The sequence below is a fragment of the Capra hircus genome, chromosome 5 (assembly GCF_001704415.2).
Source record: "Capra hircus breed San Clemente chromosome 5, ASM170441v1, whole genome shotgun sequence".
NCBI classification, from domain to species: Eukaryota; Metazoa; Chordata; class Mammalia; order Artiodactyla; family Bovidae; genus Capra; species Capra hircus.
Window position 1 is genome coordinate 107,730,410 of NC_030812.1, and position 20,502 is coordinate 107,750,911.

Below are 20,502 nucleotides of genomic sequence, written 5' to 3' on the forward strand. Positions count from 1 at the left end.
GGAGGACAAAGGAGCCTGGAGTGCCACAGTCCATGGGGTCGCAGAGAGTCGGACACAACTGAGCGACTGAGCAGAAACCGAGAATGGTTCTGACATTCCTTGCCGAGTTCTAAAGAGCAGGATTCTAGAAAATCCCTGCGCTAAGAAGGTGAGCGATTTAGGCTAGGAAGCCCCATGCATCTGTTCATTCGCCTCTCAGAACTGAAAGCTAATTATCTGTAGAATTTGACAGGCCTCTCCTCTCATGTAATCTTTCTCCATCTTTCAATCTGTTTCATAAAATGTGACCAATATATTTAGCAATTTGCTAAATTTAGCTTCTGCCTTGGTGGCTCAGATGGTAAAGAATCTGCCTGCAATGTGGGAGACCTGGGTTCAATCCCCGGACCAGGAAGATCCCCTGGAGAAGGAAACTGCAATCCACTCCAGTATTCTTGCCTGGAGAATTCCATGGACAGAGGAGCCTGGTGGGGCTACAGTCCATGGGGTCTCAAAGAGTCAGACATGACTGAACAAGTAACACTTTCACTTTCACTTCAAATTTAGCTGGAGTTGTTGTGCTGAATTTAAACAGCTTTGTTGTGAACAAAATAATTTTTAAATCTTTTTCTATCAGAACAACTAAATTGGGTCAAATGGGAAGTGTATGGAAACATCATCGTAAACTCTTTAAAAAGTACAACTTTTTCTAGCTGTATCACTGAAACCCATCCACAGGAAAATCTCTTCATTTAGACTCAGAGGACAATTCGGTAACACAGACCTAAGCAATAAAAGAATTATTTTTCCTGCAAAGGTGGATTTATTCAAGAATAGCAAAGGAAATGAAATTTAGAAGAAGCAAGCTATATTGCAAAAAGCCATGGGCAAATCTAGAGAGGAATGAAACATTTACAAAGAAAAAGGAGGAAGTTGGGACGGGTTGCTTTGAATGAAAGTCTCTTGGAGAAAAGTGAGAGTTCAGGTCTCCCCGGCTGGGTTCTGTTGGCTGAGTTGCCAGGGTGGTTTCTTTGGTTTGTGTGTGTATTTATTTATTTTTGACTGTGCTGGGTCTTTGCTGCTGCGCAGGCTTTTTTTTGGCTGGGGTGAGCAGGGGGCTTCTCCTCACTGCAGTATGCAGGCTTCTCATTGCGGTGGCTTGTCTTGTGGCGCATGGGCTCTGGGACAGGCGGGCTTCGGTAGTTCTTGCACGTGGGCTCAGTAGTTGCAGCCCCCAGGCTCTAGAACACAAGCTCAGTAGCTATGGCGCACAGGCTCCGCTGCTCCGAGGCATGTAGGATCTCCCTGGACCAAGGATCGAACCCACGTTCCCTGTACGGGCAGGTGGATTCTTTACCACTGAGCCTCCAGGGAAGCCCCAGGTGATTTCTTGTAGGGGATGCAACGCACATCTTCTCCTGTGTGGGCTGTGATAGATAATTCTTTCCTGTAAGTGGCACAACTGAAGTGACTTAGCACAGCACACAGTGGAGACACAGGTAGAGAATAGGCTTGTGGACACAGCGAGGTGGGGGGAAGGTGAGAATCGGGAGAGTAGCGTTGTATCATATACACCACCGTATGCAAGACAGATGGCTGGTGGGAAGTAGCTGTATAACACAGGGAGCTCAGTCTGGTGTCTGTGACCACCAAGAAGGCTGGGAGGGAGGCTCAGATGTATCCCTATGGCTAATCCACATGGGGTCGCAAAGAGTCGGACACGACTGAGCGACTGAACTGAACTGAATCCACACCTCTATACTGCAGAAACCAACACAACATTGTAAATCTTCCAATTAAAAATAATGTTTTAAAAGTGCTCTCCTTGCATTATTTTGACCACTTACTCCTGATCATTGTCACGGTGAAACAACGGCCTGGGTTTCTTCCTGGCTGTTGACCAGTCCTTTCTCAGCTCGTGGCCATCCCAGCCTCTCCACAGGCAGCTCACGGCAACCCAGAAAGGGCTGAACAACCCCAAGTCCAGGTCTTTCATAGCCTAACCTTATCAGTGACATCCTTTTTTTTTTTTTTTTTGTCTCATCCTATTATATTCTGTTGTTGAGAACAGGTCACTGGGCCCAGCACACACTGAGGGGGGGGGGGGGGCGGTGGGGGGAGGGGAGGCACAGCAGGTGCAAACACCAGGAGGTGGGATGGGGTGGGGACATCGTGCAAGCTGCCTGCTACAGACATCAAATTTTAGTGATTATATCCTCTATATCTATTTACACTTGGGATGAAATTTTTCCGGAGTCATATTAAAAAATGTATGGGAAGATGGATAGTATTCCAAAATTCTTAAATAAACAAGTAAAAGGTTTGGAGACCACGGAGCTCAAGGCCTAAAGCAGCTGTGTCCTGTCGCCAGCGGGGGCTCAGGTGGTCGCCACAGGTCCGCCAGCAGCAGGCAAAGGGCCAGTGCTTTGGACCAGGAGAAGATCCACCGCCTCAGACCTGGAGAGCCATTTACAGTCGGTGGGATCTGGGTGGGGGTTGTCCGAGGCCAGCAGAGGCGTTCAGGGTTGTCAGGTAAGGGAATGTGGACGACGGTTGTCTCAGGATGAAGGAAGTACACGGTCTACGGACTCTCAGCAGACTTGGAGCGGGTCTCTGGCGAAAGCGCGGGCTCAGCGCAGCGCTGCGGGAACAGGAGGCCCAGGGCCCCCTGCTCCTCTCCCACCTCCCCCACCTCGCGCAGTCGGAGCCTCGAGAAGGGGGAGGAAAAGCCAGGAAAGGAATCCAGGGAGAAGGTGCGGATATGGAGAGGGGGGACTGAGAAAAAGAACTTCCTCTGACTGCGAAGAAGGGTAAGACCGGAGGCGAGAGCAAAGGGCAGACATTAAAATAGTTTTACGGCCTGACTGTAAGAGCGGAGATGGAATATAGGAGTCGGACGAGCTGGAGCGCAGGAGCTGGACGAGGGTTCAGGGAGCAGGCGGGGCGGGAGGAGCGCGGGGAGGATCCAGGGAGGAGCTCAAGGAGGAGCCCGGGAGGAGCTGGGGAGGAGCTGGGGAGAAACGCCGGGAGGAGCGCGAGGCGGAGCCCCGGAGGAGGGCGCACCTGGGACGCACGTCGGGGAGGGACACGCGGAAGGACTGTCCCGGCCGAGCCCTCCCCTCTGCGTGGCCCGCCCCTGCCAGGGCTGGAAGCCGGAAGCAGGCGCAGGAGAACGACTCGGGACTCAGCCGAGGGGATCCCTGGGGCGCGCCCTCGCTGCGCCCCCAGCCCGGGCGCGAGCCCTCCGCGAAGGGCCGGGGCCATGGGGGCTCCGCGCCGCTGGGCGCGAGTGTTTCCCGGGCCCCCGCCGGGGCCGTCGCTCCTACTCTTCCTCCTGCTCCTGCGCCCGCCGGGCCTCGGTCTCGCCTCCCTGAGGCTCTTGGACCACCCGGCGCCCGTGTGCTCCCAGGAGGTGAGATCGGATCCGTCCCGGGGGGTGGAGGTCGGGGGGTGGAGGTGTGGGGGTGGGGGGTGGGGGGTGGGGGGGTGGGGGGGTGGGGTGGAGGGTGGAGGGGTGGGGTGGGGGTGGGGGTGGAGGGGGTGGGGTGGAGGGGGGGTGGGGTGGAGGGTGGGGCTAGCCCAGGATGCTGTCGGTCCGGCAGGCGGCCGGGGGCAGGGGCTGGAGTAGCGGGGTTTCGGGGGTTCCGAGACTTGGGCACAAGAGCAGGCCGCCCTGGGCAGGACACGCGGAGCGTCGCGAGTTGCGGTGCGAGCCAGGGAAGAGACGGAGTTTGCTGGGAAAGATCGCGTAGCGCGGGTTGCACAACCTGGGCAGGCGTCCCGGCGGCCTCCGGAGGGAGCCTCGCAGTTGGGGAAGGACTTGGGGGAGGCGCGCCGGCCGGAGTGGAGGCGGGGCCTGAGGAGGGCGAGGCGGGACGGGACCTGGTGCCAACCCCGGTAGCCCAGCCCTCCTCCCCGCGAGCCGGCGCCCGGGGGACCCCGCGGCCGCAGCGCCTGGCGCACGAGCCCCGGGTCTGCGGGGCAGCTTCCTGGGAGAGTTGTAAGGGCAGCGCGATGACCCCTCCGGGCGAGCCCTGGGCACCGCGTGGACCCTCCGGACGGCGCCCCCTCCGGCCCACACCGCCCGCCCGCGTCTGGAGTCCCGCGGGGCTGTAGGCACCCGTCAGTTGCCGGCTGTGCCCACAGGAAGCGACACACCCACACCCACCGCCGGGTAGTGGCCTTGGGGTGGAGGCCCGTCTTAAGGGAAAAGAGACAGACGGTGCTGGCCGCGCGCTGCCCTCTCCCGCCGCTCCTCTCGGTTTCCTCTGCCCCCTCCCCTTCACCTCTGACCCTAAGACATGACGCTCCTTATCTGAGTCAGAGGATGTTGAACAACCAAAGTGGTATTTCTCCCTATCTAATGTCTCGGAGGATTCATAAGAGGGTGAAATGTCAGTGACTGTTTAGCAGAATCTCTTTTTTTTTTTAACATGAACCATGTTGGGAAAGGTCCTTGTGACCCCCTACTCCTGGGCAGCACAGGAGACCCACTCAGCAGGTCCTACTTGGGAACTCTGCTCTCTGGGACTCAGTTCATTTTTAGATGGCCTTTTGCTGGCTGTCTGCAAAATACAAGGTCCTGAAACAACAAAGACACACTTGCTGATGACGGATGTTGGGCCGGTAAATCACAGAAGTCAGCCTGGAGCAGGAGCCTCTGTCAGCCAGGAGCGATGGAGTTCCAGGGAACAGAGAAGCTCCTGCTGCCCCGGTGCCTTCCTGCAGAGAGGGCACTTGGGCAGCCCTCCAAGAGAGTCTAGAGCATTCCAGGAGGGGGAAAGCACTGAGCCAAGGCCCGAGGGTGAGCAGGGGCTTGGCTTGATGCCGGGGGAGCAGGGGCTGGAGAGGGACCCTGGGCAGTTTGTCTACACCTGCCTCCCGTACACCTGGCCAGAGACCAGGGCCCCACTGCCAGCTGGCTCCCCTGAAAAGAGAGGGGTGAGGCCCCCGATTTCTGTCCCTCCACTGGCGCTTCCATGGATGGAGCACCACTTAGTGACTTGATCTCAGAGGACCTGGCTTCGCATCCTGACTTCACCACCTACAGCCCAGGGCCATAAGCACAGGCCATGGGGGCTGACAGATGTTTGTGTACTGAAAAGAGGAAGGGGAGGGTGAGCAGGTAAATGACAGCCAGCTCTGTCCAAGAGGCAGCAATGGGCAGAGAGACCCACAGCTGGTGCCAGCTGCTCGGAGTTAGCCAGGGAGCTGGTGCTCCTCAGCAAGGGAAGCCCGCCTGCCACAACCTGAGAGTAGCCCCCGCTCACTGCAGCTGGAGAAAGCCAGTGCATAGCAGCAAAGACCCAGCACAGCCAAAAAGAAATAAATTTTAAAAATAAAGTGGTGAGGTGGTGATGGTACCTACCTCATAGGGCTATTGTAGATTCAATGAGCTCTCCATACAAAGTGCTAGCAATGCCTGGCCCAGGAGAGCTCAGGGAACACTGACCACTACCACCTAACACTGTCTTCAACATCGTGGGCGTCTTCTCTGGGTTTCTGCAGGAGGTCCAACTTGGTGCTGTTCATAAGCTCATAAACAGTGTTCTGGTCCTGTTGTTTTTCCATCATTCAGTCCTGTCTGACTCTCTGCAACCCCATGGACTGCAGCACGTCAGGCTTCCCTATCCTCCACTATCTCCCAGAGCTTGCTGAAACTCATTTCCATTGAGTCAGTGATGCCATCCAACCATCTCATCCTCTGTCATCCCCTTCTCCTCCTGCCTTCAATCTTTCCCAGCATCAGGGTTTTTTTCTGATGAGTCAGCTCTTCACATCAGGTGGCCAAAGTATTGGAGCTTCAGCTTCAGCATCAGTCCTTCCAATGAATATTCAGGACTGGTTTCCCTTAGGATGGACTGGTTGGCTCTCCTTGCAGTCCAAGGGACTCTCAAGCGTCTTCTCCAACACCACAGTTCAAAAGCATCAATTCTTCGGTGCTCAGCCTTCTTCACAGTCCAACTCTCACATCCATACATGACCACTGGAAAAACCATGGCCTTGACTAGACGGACCTTTGTTGGTAAAGGAATGTCTCTGCTTTTTATAAGCTGTCTGTGTTGGTCATGGTCATTTCATGGCTGCAATCACCATCTGCAGTGATTTTGGAGTCCAAGAAAATAAAGTCTGTCACTGTTTCCATTGTTTCCCCATCTATTTGCCATGAAGCGGTGGGACGAGATGCCACGATCTTAGTTTTCTGAATGATGAGTTTTAAGCCAACTTTTTCACTCTGCTCTTTCACTTTCATCAAGAGGCTCTTTAGTTCTTCTTCGTGTTCTGCCATAAGGATGGTGTCATCTGTGTTCCTGACGTTATTAATATTTCTCCTGGCAATCTTGAGTCCAGCTTGTGCTTCATCCAGCTCAACATTTCCTATGATGTATTCTGCATATAAGTTAAATAAGCAGGGTGACAGTATACAGCCTTGACGTACTCCTTTCCCGATTCGAAACCAGTCAGTTGTTCCAAGTCCAGTTCTAACTGTTGCTTCTTGACCTGCATACAGATTTCTCAGAAGGTAGGTAAGGTGGTCTGATGTTCCCGTCTCTTTCAGAATTTTCCACAGTTTGTTGTGATCCACACAGAAAGGCTTTGGCATAGTCAATAAAGCAGAAGTAGATGTTTTGCTGGAACTCTCTTGCTTTTTCTGTGATCCAGGGGATGTTGGCAATTTGATCTCTGTTTCCTCTGCCTTTTCTAAATCCAGCTTGAACATCTGGGAGTTCATGGTTCACGTACTATTGAAATCTGGCTTGGAGAATTTTGAGCATTACTTTGCTAGCGTGTGAGATGAGTGCAATTGGAAATATACTCACTCATATCATTTCTCTTGAATAAATATTCTCTTAAATAAATATTAAATAATTTAAATAATTAAATAATTTCTCTTAAATAGATATTCCCATATTGTTTCTTCTATTTCTGTTTAATATTGTTCTACATTTGGAGAAATTTCCTGAATTTTATAACCTAGTTTTTCTATGGATTTTTTTTATTTTCATGGTTCATTTTTTAATTAAATTTATTTAATTTTAACTCAAGGATAATTGCTTTACGATCTTGTGTTGGTTTCTGCCAAATATCAACATGAACCAGCCATTGGTATACATATGTCCCCTCCCTCTTAAAACTCTCTCCCACCTTCCTCCCCTTCAAGGTTCGTTTTTATTTCTGTTTGCTCATTTTTCCATAGTACTCTGTCCTGTCATATGGATACAGTGTCCTCTCATTTCTTTGAGGCCATTATAATTTTAATTTATTCTGCTCCCAGCATTATCTTATTTCCTCCAAGAGCATTTCTGTAAGTTGCTGGGTTTTTTAACTATTTTCATACAAATCTGGTACTCTTTGGTTGTCTGAGAATATTCAAGCCTAAGGTTCTAAAAGCTCATTGGATGCCCTGTGGAACAGGCCGTGTGGATCAATCACTGGACTTAACGTAGGGGTCAGGCTGGTGGTGACCGCGGCCTCTCAGATGTGGAAGTCTGTTTCTGGAGGTCTTGTCTCTGGGCTTGGCTGCCAGCGTCCTGAGCTCAGGGCAGGAAACGAGGCTCAGGTGACGCCCAGCTCCTAAAGCCACTGAGAAAACGGCAGTTCCTTTCCGCCATGTGTTGCGCCCACTTCTTGCCCCGCATCTCCTCAGTTGTCAGGAGAGCAGAGTACGGGGGGGGGGGAATACGGTCCCCCCAGGAGTGGCCCCAAAAGTGAGAGGGAAGGCGCGTGCATTTCATTCCTGAGTGTGAGCCCAGGGACACCGGAGCCCGGCTGGCGGATCCGAGTTCTTTCTCAGCTGTAATTACCTGCTTCTCTTTTCCGCAGGGGCTGAACTGCACAGTCAAGAACAGTAAGTCACCTGCTTTTCCTCTTCTCAAGTTGCCCTGATGCGGTGCTGACCCCATACTGAGTTGACGAGGGACCCAGTCCCCAGTGGGAGGACCCCTGAGGCTCAGGGCTGCACCCGTCATCAGGGTTTTGGAAGAATTCTCTGGGGCGCCGCAATACGACCTGGCTCTGCAGTATGACCCTTTAGCCAGAGCTGTCACCCTGCAGTGGGCGATATCTGGGGTGGGACCTTGCTTTGTGTTTTAATCCAAGGAGGAGGCGCACCGTTCAAGAGTCCATGCTCATTAGGTACCCAACACATAAAAACAGAGCAACTCTTATGGCTGCCCCGTGTCTCCTTCCCACTTCCAACCACTGCTTCATCTCAAAGCCACAGGCGTGCTTTGTCATCTCTCCTGTAACGTCAGAGCTTCCCCATGACCCCCGAAGGGCATCAAAAGAGCTGTGAGCCCAGTTTTGGTCTTGGGGTCATGGCCTGACCGTGAAGGCTCCTGGACCCCACCAGGCATCCTCTTTGGGCTGCATCTCTGTCCCTTAGAGCCCGCAAGCCTCTGATTTCTGCCTCTCCTGCTCCCAGGTACCTGCCTGGACGACAGCTGGATCCACCCTCGGAACCTCACCCCCTCATCCCCCAAAAACGTGCAGACCCAGCTGCGCTTCGCCCACACGCAGCAAGGACACTTGCTTCCCGTGGTTCACATCGAGTGGACGCTGCAGACAGATGGTGAGTGGGCATTCGGGGTGCTGCCCACCTCTGGGTGGGTCCACAGACTGGGCCTCCTAGTCCTCCCACCAGACGCAGAATTGGGCTCCCAGCCCTGTGCTCAGACACGAGGGCCAGTTCAGAGAAAGGACCCATCAGTTCAGGCAGTGAGTCCTTTTTCAGAGTTCTAGATGTTAACCCACCATCCTCCACAGAAGACCTTTCTTCAGCCCCAAATCTTCATCACCCTGGACATCACATCTGGTCATGACCCATCTGACTGCAGGCTGGCCCTTCTGACAGCACCCCTCCAACAACTCAGCCTCTTGGGGGCGGGGCAGTGTGCACACCTGGGAAGACTGGGTGACGAGGGCGCCCAGGCCTGTGGATGGCCGGGTGAGTCCCTTGCTGAGGCTCGCTACGTCCTCAAGGTCGAGGACCCCCCCTCTGACACCCATAGTCAGTGTCCCCAGCAGCCTAGCCACGAATTTGCAACGCTTTCCCTTTTGGCCCAGGGTAAAGCATCTTCGCCCCGTCCAGCAAGGGGTAGCTGTCCAGAGGCAGTGGCTAACCCAGCCCAGAGGGAGCTGGAAGGAGCAGGAGCAGGGGTGGGTTAGACGGCCCGCACAGCAGACAAGAAATGACCCCCCCACCCCCGGCGGCTAGCCATCCTTGGTCTCACCTGTGCTTCTCTCCTCCCTCGACCTCCAGCCAGCGTCCTCTACCTGGAGGGGGCGGAGCTGTCCATCCTGCAGCTGAGCACCAACGAGCGTCTGTGTGTCAGGTTTGAGTTTCTGACCACACTGAGGCATCATCACAAGCGGGTAAGAGTCCCACCAGGGTGGGCGGTGGTGACCGCGAGGAGTGGTGTGCACACAGACACACACATGCATGCCCCCGCTCTTCCTCCCCACCTCACGTCCAGGCTCGTTGTTGGGAGGGCGGCTTCCTTGGCCAGCGCCTGCCGTCAGCCAGGGTCTCCTCCAGGCGCAGGGGCTCTGCCCAGCGCAGAGCAGCCGTGGTTTCCACCACAGTTTCTGTTCCTTCTGCTGCTTGGAGCCAGAATGGGTTCGTGTTTAGTTTGGTCAAAGCGCTGATTCCCAGTGTATAATCCCAAGCCTGGCAGCACCACCAGGGGACTGCTAGAAATGCAGGTTCCAGGTAGCCCCCCAGACCTCCTGAACCAGAGGCTGGAGTGTTCAAACGGCTGCAGTTGGTGGTGACAAGCCGTCCAGTTGATCCTGATGCAGGCTCGTCTCAATTCTGCCAGTTTATGTCTGACAAGTGGTCAGAGGCAAAGCTCCCAGAACACAAGCAGCAAAGACAGATCCCCTGTGCTGTGTTTAGTGAGGACAGGACCCCCAAACTACTACCAGGAGGACAGGGAGGACCAGGGACCCCAAGCGGTCCACCAGGGGAGCTGGAGTCAGTGCGTCTCATCTCCATCGGCCAAAAAAAGTTTGAGCAACAACAACGCTGTGAGGCCCAGGGTTGGACAGGGAACCTCGTAGCCTCCCACTATACTTTCGTGCTCCAGAGACCCTGCTTTCCCTTCCACGGGGCAGAGCCACGTAACAAGTGGTCTTCAGCTGCCCCTGGGTCCCAGCGGCCTGCAGCCCTGGAGTTGGAGAGGGCTGATGGGGGAGGGGTGCCTCCAAACTCGCCCACATTCTCTTGCCTTTGGCCCTGCTGTCTCCTAATGAGGCCAGAGCAACGTGTTTGTGAACAGGCAGGAAGACCAGAAGAAACACAGAACAGGGACACAGTGCCTCTGACTGGGGAGCTTGCGGCCTGGTTGTTCCCTCCCTGTGTTGATGAATCCTTCAGGGACAAGTGGGGAGGTCTTTGGGCTCAGGTAAGAGCTGTGACCGTTTGACCTCCCCTCCTCCTGTCTCCTAGTGGCGATTTGCCTTCAGCCACTTCGTGGTAGAACCCAGAGAGGAGTACGAGGTGACCGTCCACCACCTGCCTAAGCCCATCCCTGACGGGGACCCAAACCACCAATCCAGAAACTTCCTGGTGCCCGGTAAGAGCACCACCCCCCAGCATGCCCTTCACCTCTCGCTCTGTGGTCGGCCTGTGGAACCCACGGGACAAACAGGTGCAGGGCTGGGGCTTCTGGGTGGGGGGCTGCAGCCTCCACTCCCTAAGGCGGAGTCCGTTCTCTGCGGCACCAACTTGGTGTTGGCCCAAGACCCCGGGAGTTCTATGGGAACCGAGTCCTTCGTCTGGCATGTCCTACTCAGAAAGTGTTGGGAAGACAGGCCCGTCCCCAGAGAGCTGTGGCCTCACTCCCCTCCCCCTCCCAGCCCTGGCTCCTCGCTCTTCCCACGTCCCACCTGCATGTATCTGGCACCAGCCCCTCTTCCCCTGCTCCCTCCTCCTGGGATGCTTGCCAGGCTCATCTTCCAAAACAGCATTTGATGCATCTGCACCTCTGGGTGCATCTCTGTCCTCCCCGGAGTCTCTGCCACGGCCTGCCTTTCTTGTTGTCTGGAGCTAAGAGCACCCGAATGCCCAGCCCCTGGAGGACAGGGCCTGCGCCTTACACTCACCTGGACAGCCTCCAGACCCTTGTGAACGGCCCGGCGTGTGGGAGGCGATTGGGAAATGCTTGCTGAGGCCATCCACATTGCCGGAGCACCCCTTGCACACACAAAACATGCACACACTGCACCCATGCATATACACAGATGTGCACGTGCATGCAAATTCACTCGTGTACACATGCCAGCATCTTGACGTAGCCATGGCACAATATCACAGTCTCCTTCTATGGCTCCTCCAGCTGGAATGGCATCACCGGAGGGCAGGGACTTCGTCTCACTCCTGGCTATATCTCCCAGGCCTCACACAGCGCCTGGCACATACTGGAGGCTCAATAAGTATTTGTCAGATGAGTGACACTCCCCGATCCCCCTCCTAGCCCCCCATCCCTTAAGCGGACTGACTCAGCCCGTCGCTCACAGTGATTCACGCCTGTCACATCTTCTTAAACCAATAAGAAGGCTGCAGTCAAGGAAATGGGGGACCAAGAAGCCGTCTCCGGGGGAGCAGTCTTCCCAGGGTCCCCAGGTTGGCAGTGCCATGGAATCACCTGGGAACTTGTCAGAAATGCAGCTTCCCAGGCCCACCCCAGATGGGGCTGAACCAAGACTCCCATGAGCATGCGTGGAAGTTGGGGAAATGTCACCATTTGCTGAGGGGGACTAAGCCCATCTCCCCTCAAGGGCAGAAGCAGATCCAGGGAGGAAGCCCCCAGAGAGGGGGAACAGGAGTAGACCAGGACCCCTCAGTCCAAGAACAAGTCTGGGGAGGGGGCTTCTTCCTGAATCTGGAAGTTTCTGGAAGGATGAGTGGTAAGGTGGCCAGGGCAGCCCCAGGCCTAGGGCCTCTGACCCATGACAGCATCCATCCTGGGGCTCCTCTGAAGGGGCCGCCCTTGGACAGCCTCCCAGAAAGCAGACAGTTGTTACCTCTGGTGTTGGAGGTTGTGTAAGACAAGCTCTCCAAGGCAGGGGCTGACGGTTGCACTTCTTCCCGGTCCACAGACTGCAAGGACCCCAGGATGAAGGACACCACGCCATGCGTGAGCTCAGGTAACCATGGGGGCAACCATGTGGGAGCTTTACTTGGGTCACACACAATGCACACAGACACACAAGCGTGCACATACGTGCACACATGCACGTGTGCAAGCACGCTCGCCCCCCTTCCTGACTCCTGGTCACGTTGTGCCCATGGGATAGGCAGCCTGTGGGACCCCAACATCACTGTGGAGACCCTTGAGGCCCACCAGCTGCGGCTGAGCTTCACCCCGTGGAATGAGTCCACCAGTTACCAGGTCCTGCTGCACAGCTTCCCGCCTGCGGAGAACCAGAGCTGCTTCCAACATGTTGTCGACATGCCCGTGGTAACTGCCCTCTCTGCCGCTTTCCTAAACCATCAGCCCGGCTCAGAGCACCCTCTCCACCCTTGACGGCCAGGCGCTCAGGCTGGGCTTAGAGCATGTGACCTCCCTTCCCGTGTGTGCAGACTGAGGCTGGTGTGCACTTGGAGAGTGGCTGGTGTGAGGTGGGTGTGTGGCTGGTGTGTAGTTGATATGTGGCTGGTGTGTGCCTGGCATGTGGCTGGTGTGCGCTTGGAGAGTGGCTGGTGTGAGGTGGGTGTGTGGCTGGTGTGTAGTTGATATGTGGCTGGTATGTGCCTGGCATGTGGCTGGTGTGTGCTTGGAGAGTGGCTGGTGTGAGGTGGGTGTGTGGCTGGTGTGTAGTTGATATGTGGCTGGTATGTGCCTGGCATGTGGCTGGTGTGCGCTTGGAGAGTGGCTGGTGTGAGGTGGGTGTGTGGCTGGTGTGTAGTTGATATGTGGCTGGTGTGTGCCTGGCATGTGGCTGGTGTGCGCTTGGAGAGTGGCTGGTGTGAGGTGGGTGTGTGGCTGGTATGTAGTTGCTCTTGCAGCTGACAGGAGCCCTGTCTCTGCCCTGTGCATTCAGCCCTCTGTCCTCCCCTCCCCGACATACTCCTGGTCCTCTTTTTGATTTGTTAATTTCATGATTGCAAAGAGGATTCGAAGACTGTACAATGTGCACATGAGGACAAGGTGGGGGGTCAAGGTGAGGCAGCAAGACAGAGCCAGGGTGGGGCCGCTGCTGGACACCTGCATCTACACCTTGGTCCCCGGTGGCCGGGGCGTCTGATGCGGTCCTGGGGATGCAGTCCTGGGGATGGCTGCTCCTCCTGGAGCCGGACCTGCAGCCCCTCTCCCCAGGGAGGGGGCCCCCGGGGCGCATCCCAGCCAGGGCCGGGGCCTCACCGTCCCTCCGCCCTGCAGCCCGCACAGGAAGCCGCCCCGCAGCGCTGCCACATCACGGTCACCCTGCGGGACTCCAGCTGGTGCTGCCGCCACCACGTGCAGGTGGGGAGCAGGGTGGGATGGGGTGGGCGAAGGGCAGGTAGGCAGCTAGGGGGGGTCATGCGCCCCCTGGACCCAGCACCGCTACCTGGGGATTTCCTGCCCAGACACCAGCCTCAGCCAGGCAGGGTCCTCTGCCTGCTCCCGCTGGCGGGACGCCTGCTCAGCAGCCATGGAGACGTCCTGGAGAGGCTGGCGGGTTCCTGGCGGGCCTGTGAGCCCCCAGCCTCTCCCCCACGCTCTGCCTCACAGATCCAGCCCTTCTTCAGCAGCTGCCTCAACGACTGCCTCCGACACTCGGTGTCCGTGGCCTGCCCGGAGGTTTCGCACACCCCAGGTGGGACACGCGGCTGCCAGGGGCCACGGGGAAGCAGGGTGGGCGAAGGTCAGCAGCCCAGACTGCACCATGACCTGGTCGGGGGGGAAGGGGCAGTTGTCCAGGCCTGTGTCGTGCAACCTTAGAGAGAGACTCCAGCTTGGACTCCTCGCTGACTTTTGTTAGCTGTGTGACCTCGGGAAAAGCACCGAGCCTTTATGATCTTCAATTTATGTGACTGGAAAATTGGGGATTCTTTATTGTCACAGTTACAGTTAACACCATGTACTGAGTGAGCAAAGTGCTCTAACACGTCTGCTTTTAGTTCTCACAAACTCTGAGTCATAGTACTATCTGACTAGTGCTGTGTACTAGGTACTACACACTATAGTACTGTGCACTGTTCACTATAGTATTGGTACTGTGTACTAAGTGCTAAGCTCTATGTGCTGGGCAGTATGCACTATAGTACTGTGTGCTGTGTACTAAGTACTGGGTACTATGCACTGTAGTATAGATACTGTGTACTATATAGTACTAAGTATATTTTACTGTGCACTATGTACTGTGTACTAAGTATTACATGGTTCTGGGTACTATATACTATGGACCAAGTGTGCACTATGTACTGTGCACTATCACTGCTGACAACTGAAAGTCTGTCCCTGTTCTCCTTGCAGATGCCGCTGAAGGTGAGGCTGACTCTTTCCAGGCTGAGACACCTCAAGGGCCACGGAGAGGTCCCTGCCTAGCCTGGTGTGGGGTCAGGCTGCACGAGGAGCAGCCCGGGGTGGGCAGTGGGCGGGTCCCCAGGGCTGGCACAGCAGAGAGGACTCCCAGGGTGGGCAGTGGGCGGGGCCCCAGGGTGTCACACCACTCACACCACCCTCCCGCCACAGACCACACGCCTCTGTGGGTGTCTGCGTTCATCACAGGCCTCTCCATCCTACTGGTGGGCTCTGTCATCCTGCTGATCCTCTGCATGACCTGGAGGCTACCAGGTAAGAGCGGGGCTACAGCCCACCTGGGATTTCTGCTCTGCCCCTCCCTCTTCCCAGACCCTTCCCACGCCAGCCCTAAGTCTGTTCTCAGGACCCCGCACCCCGAGCCCTGCAGGCTTTTAAGAAGCATCAGTCCCCCACCCCAGGCCTATTCTGGTCACGTTCCAAGCAGGAGGGAACATGGGTCTCTGGGGTGGGGGTTGGCCTCTCCCTGCCCCTCCATGAACCTGATCTGAGTGGCCATACCCTCTGTGACCACGATTCGTGCAGGGGAAGGTCACCAAGCCAGGCGTGAGGCCTGTCGAGAGCGTCGTTCCAAAGAGGGTCCCTGGGAGGGTTGGGAGGCTGTTCTTGGGCCACACATCTGACATTTTCCCAAAGGGCCCACTCCTTGGGGCAAGAGAAGGACCTCATGGTTCTGGGGAGCAGCCCAAAGGTGGGAGTTGAAGTCAGGTGCCAAAAGCCCTCCTTGGCCTCTGTGTGGCTCCAGAGAGTCAGCCCCACACCATGGGATCCCTCACTGGGTCCAGGGGGGAAGGTCACTTAAGGACGTTGATTCCCTGCATCACCTTCAGAATACAAGGAGGCCGCAAAGGGGCCAGGGGCGCCACTTCCGGAGACGTCTCGGAAGGCTTGTGCCTCCTGCAAGGACAGGTCTTGGGGACGGGCTTTCCCTGAAAGGGGAGTCTGTTTGGGGGCAGCCACTCAGGTTATAACCTCCTAGGCACCATTCTGGGGGCCCTAGCCCAGTCAGTGGTGCCAAATACTTGTGACCCAGGTGGTGGGTATGTTGGATGAGCCGGGCACTTAACCCACGGACCCATTTCACAGAGGAAGAAACCAAGCTTCAGAGACATCGATACCTCCCCCAGGTCACACAGCGGTCGTGGGAGACTTGGTCTCCCCACCAAGGCCCAGAGCAGCTAGGAGGTGCTCCTCGGCCCCTCCCGGGTCGGGAGACAGCCTTGTAAAACCTGTGCCGCCTGCACAGACACTTCTGGAGCAGTCCTGGCCTTGCCTTTCCTTTCAGGGTTCCGTCAAGGAAAACATGAAGATGGCACCAAAGACACAGGTGGGCACTTCTGGTTTGGGCGGCCTGGCTTTAGGGGGAGGCTGTTCACACTGGCCTGGAGGAGCTCCCAGGTCAGTTCCTGTCCCTCGGGAGATGTCACCTGCCAGGGACCCACCTCCAGCCCCGAGCGGAGGGACCTCACAAAGCAGGGGGACTGGGCCCACAGCTAATCCCTGAACAAGAAGGGAAGGTCAGGGCCCCTAGTGAGCAACTGTGTCCATGCCAGAGATAGGCCTTGGTGTCTTGAAGAAAAGATAATTCTAACTAACGTGCAGGCTGCAGGCCAGGGAGGAAAGTGAGAGACACTCTTTTCCCTAAAGGCACAGACTATTTTGCAGGCAGCCAGTGAGGCCTGGCAGCCGACTCGGGCATCTTCTGGGGTCTCAGCTCCATTTCTTGGGCTCGGGAGCCAAGCTCAGCCTGTTTCCTGTCCCTCACCGGCAGGCCAGGCCTGTGATGTGTGGTCAGCACTGAAACGCCTGAAACCACACCCTGGTTTCCTTGTTTCCCCCAGAGATCCTGCCCGCTGCCACCAGCCTGAGCCCCCCGCCCCTGAAGCCCAGAAAGGTCTGGATCGTCTACTCCGCCGACCACCCCCTCTATGTGGACGTGGTCCTCAAGTTCGCCCAATTTCTGCTCACCGTGTGTGGCACCGAAGTGGCCCTGGACCTGCTGGAGGAGCAGGCCATCTCAGAGGTAGGGGTCATGACCTGGGTGGGGCGCCAGAAGCAGGAAGTGGCAGACAGCAACTCCAAGATCGTCGTCCTGTGCTCCCGAGGCACCCGGGCCAAGTGGCAGGCGATGCTTGGCTGGGAGGACGCCGCCGCCGTGCAGCTCCGCTGCGACCGCGGGCAGCCGGCGGGGGACCTGTTCACGGCGGCCATGAACATGATCCTGCCGGACTTCAAGAGGCCGGCCTGCTTCGGCACCTACATCGTCTGCTACTTCAGCGACATCAGCTGCGAGGCGGACGTGCCCGACCTGTTCAACATCACCTCCCGCTATGAGCTCATGGACCGGTTCGAGGAGGTCTACTTCCGCATCCAGGACCTGGAGATGTTCGAGCCGGGCCGCATGCACCGCGTGGGGGCGCTCGCGGCCCAGAACTACCTGCAGAGCCCCAGCGGCCGGCAGCTCTGCGAGGCAGTGCAGCGCTTCCGTCGCTGGCAGGCCGAGCGCCCGGACTGGTTCGAACTGGAGAACCTCCGCTCGGCGGACGGCCTGGACCTCCCGTCCCTGGACGAGGAGGCCTTCGAGGAGGAGCCGCTGCCCGAAGGAGGGATCGTCCGGCAGGAGCCGCTGGTGCGGGAGCCCACCTCCCGGGACCACGTGCTGGTGAAGCTGCTCCTCGCCGGGGAAGAAGGGGGCGGCCTGGCGCGGCTGGAGCCGCAGCCCCGGCCCCCGGGGCAGCCGGCAGCCCCAACGCTCCAGACCATGGTGGTCCCGGTGGACAGGGTCCCTCGGGCTCAGGTAGTGGAGCCCGTCCCACAGGAGGTGGGGAGCGGCGCTGGCCGGCTGGCCCTGGTGGAGGGAGAAGAGGCCTGCCCGCTGTTGGGGGGCCAGGGTCCCCGGCGGAACAGCGTCCTCTTCCTCCCCGTGGGGCGGCTCCCGCCCCCCAAGCAGAACCCGAGCCTCCAGGACCTGCTCACGCCCCCCGAGGAGGAGCAGCGGCGGTCTGTGCAGTCAGACCAGGGCTACATCTCCAGGAGCTCCCCGCAGCCCCCCGACGACGACGACGACGACAACGGGGAGGGGGTCGGGGAGGAGGACGGGGGGCAACCGCTGTCCCCCCAGGGCCTGGAGAGCCTGCGCAGCCTCCAGCTGCTGCTCTTTTTCCAGGAGCTTAGCAAGAACCCCGGCCTTGAGCCCGAGGGGCCGCCATGCGAGGCCCTCCCCCAGCTGGGGCGGTGAGTGAGCACGTGTGTGCATGTGAGCACATGTGTGCGTGTGTGCACGTGTGGGCTTGCGCCCGTGAGGCCGTACTTTTAAAGGTAGCCAGCTTGACTGTGGGAGAAGGAAATGGCAACCCACTCCAGTGTTCTTGCCTGCAGAATCCCAGGGACAGAGGAGCCTGGTGGGCTGCCATCTATGGGGTCACACAGAGTCGAACATGACTGAAGCGACTTAGCATGCATGCATTGGAGAAGGAAATGGCAACCCACTCCAGTGTTCTTGCCTGCAGAATCCCAGGGACAGGGGAGCCTGGTGGGCTGCCATCTATGGGGTTACACAGAGTCAGACACGACTGAAGCGACTTAGCAGCAGCAGCTTGACTGCGTCCCCTTAGCTTTTCTTCAGGTCCCCGTGTGGTCACCTTCCATCCCCAAGACCCCATGGCCCATTCCCAGGAGCTAAAGGACAGACCATCTGCCATTCCTCCCTTCGGCCTTTATCTTGGGTCCAGTATAGCCCTGACCGCCAAGGAACTGCTCCTCTAGTGGGAGGGTCGGGGCAGCACACAGGGCAAGACGTGGTGGCCGAAGGGGTGCCTGGGTGGAGTGGGGGGTGGAGGGCAGGTGGAGTTCCGAGTCTGGGGCAGTGGGGCAGTGTGTAACTGATCCTGCCGCAGAAGGTGAGCCCATGGGCCCAGCTTGGGGAGGCCTGGGGGCCAGGCTGGAGTTGGGGCATCAGGCCCTGATGCTAAAGACCGGGGCTTCTTTACCAGGATGCCCTGTTCCCCGCAGAGGAGGCTGTAGATCAGACACACCGGTCATTTCCAGAGAAAAACTGGATAGAAGTGAATGAGCCCGGATGGCCTCAGCAGGGCCTGAACCCACGTGTGGCCTCGGTCAGTGGGAGAGCTTTGGCTAAGGATTCTTCCAGGGTTGTGGGCTGAGCACTGGGCTATAGCATCCGGGCTCAAGAAGAACAAGGAGCCCCCAGCCCTGTGTGCACTGGGGTCACTGTAGGTTCTCTTTGCCTGAACCTGAGTCCTCCACTGGAGGTTCAAGCACCTGCAAGGAGGAGGGGATTCTGAAATTCAAGGAGAAATCAGATACCGCGTGTACATGTGTGCGTGTGTGAAAGCGAGCTTACTGATAAAAGAATGAATAAATTTTTTAAACTCTGATTACAGTTCCTGGCTGTCACTTCGATTCACATGCTATACGGGTCGGGAAGCTCCTGGCTGCAGAGGCCTTTCTCCTGGTGAGGTTGTGCCTGGTAGCAGCAGGCTGTTGAGGCCCAGGTCCTGGACAGTGCAAGGTCCACACCAGCCCCGCGCACCAAAGGACCAGGCATGGGAGTGCTACAGGCTGGCGTCCATGACCCCCCGCCCCCCGCCATCCCTTGGTTAATACCTGGTCCCCAGTGTGTGATGACGTTGGGGAGGGCTTCTGGGAGGAAGGGGGTCATGGAGTGGGGTCCCATGGATGGGATAAGTGCCCTTGTAGGAACTCCTACAGAACACTGCCCCCTGCGCCCATGCAAGGACACTGCAAGACTGCCGTCTGTGAATCTGGAATCCGCCGGCACCCTGGCCTTGGACTTCCAGGCCCAGCTCTGTCTCCGCGGTTCATGGTCTGTGCAGTCTTGGGTGTTCCATTCTAGCAGCCAAGAGGACAAGGGCAGAGGGGCCGAGGCCTCCCACCCTCCAGCCTCTAGAGCGCCATGCCCCGATGGTGTTGGGTGGGCGTCGCTGGGTGCAGATGCCCGCGCAGCTCTCTGGGACGATCCCCCCACTCCCAGTCATCCCGCACTCAATGTGCAGAGTGTGGGTGAGCCAGGTGGTGCCTGCGGCAGGGTGTCCCGGCCCTGTGGTCCCTGGCCTGGTCTTGGGAGACACTCTCCGCCTGGACCACCTTCCCCACAGACCTCAGACTTCTTCTATGCTGGCCCCTGAGACCAGACGACCCAGCTGTCACCATCCACCAGGTCCCTTTCTCATGACAGCTGCCCTTTCTTTCCTCACGACTTCACTGAGACACGATTCACAGCTCACACAGTTTACCACAGACCCTGTACAAGTCAAGGCTTTGGGGAGTTCAGAGTTCAGCAACCTTCAGCATAATCAATTTTGAAACATTTTTCTTCCTCCCCAAAGAAACCCAGCCCCCCTAATCATCACCCCATGACCCCAAATGTCCCATCGCTGGGCAGTCACTAATCTTTCCATCGGTGGGTGTCCCTATGTGGACACGGCAGATATAAACGGAGTCAGGAAGATCCCCAGGTAATCCACCCTTGTTCCACTCACGTCCCCCCTCCTTCCCTAGAGCCCCCAGCCTCACACTGGTCTCAGTCTAAGTATCACCCAAATGCCAAGAGCATCAGGTATGAATAAGGCCAGGTCTCGCTTTCCATACTATTCTGAACCAGTGAACTATTCTGAGCTAGTGAAATCGTGCCTCACCCAGAAAGGCCCTTTGATAACAAGTGTCCTCTAGGCTGTGACCCCCACACCTCGGGGCCCTCCCCAAGCAGAGTGCACAGAAGGGGCTCAGGGATGCGGGAGGACCCCTGGCCATACAACCCGTGCGGATGTCCACAGCTTTTTCTCTAGGAAAGTGAGAAATGGCTAACAGGTCCTCTGGACGTAGCAAGCCACACTGGTTCTGAACCAGCTTCTCTTTCCTGCTCAGGAAGGTCCTCAGAGGTGCTCAGGTTTTGGAGGGGCTTTTGTTCGTCACTTTAATGTCCACTCTCGGCACCTGGAGCTGGGCCTCTGAA

At 57.2% G+C, this 20,502-nt stretch overlaps 1 protein-coding gene across 1 annotated transcript; it reads left to right on the top strand.

Annotated features, from left to right (window-relative positions):
• On the top strand, positions 3,042 to 18,904 carry IL17RA (interleukin 17 receptor A). Its single transcript, XM_018048702.1, has 13 exons — positions 3,042 to 3,391; positions 7,804 to 7,828; positions 8,405 to 8,551; positions 9,242 to 9,354; positions 10,430 to 10,556; positions 12,082 to 12,129; positions 12,280 to 12,443; positions 13,365 to 13,448; positions 13,698 to 13,782; positions 14,442 to 14,453; positions 14,661 to 14,762; positions 15,793 to 15,834; positions 16,349 to 18,904. Exons 1-13 carry the CDS (start codon positions 3,242 to 3,244, stop codon positions 17,743 to 17,745), a joined length of 2,496 nt encoding a protein of 831 aa, XP_017904191.1. The 5' UTR covers positions 3,042 to 3,241; the 3' UTR covers positions 17,746 to 18,904.

What these genes read in the sequence shown, in the direction of transcription:
- IL17RA (XM_018048702.1), top strand. Translation starts at nt 3,242, where the DNA reads ATGGGGGCTCCGCGCCGCTGGGCGCGAGTGTTTCCCGGGCCCCCGCCG. An exon ending in GTGGACGCTGCAGACAGATG is followed by an intron (nt 8,552 to 9,241) that starts GTGAGTGGGCAT and finishes CTCGACCTCCAG; the next exon opens with CCAGCGTCCTCTACCTGGAG. An exon ending in ATGTTGTCGACATGCCCGTG is followed by an intron (nt 12,444 to 13,364) that starts GTAACTGCCCTC and finishes TCCGCCCTGCAG; the next exon opens with CCCGCACAGGAAGCCGCCCC.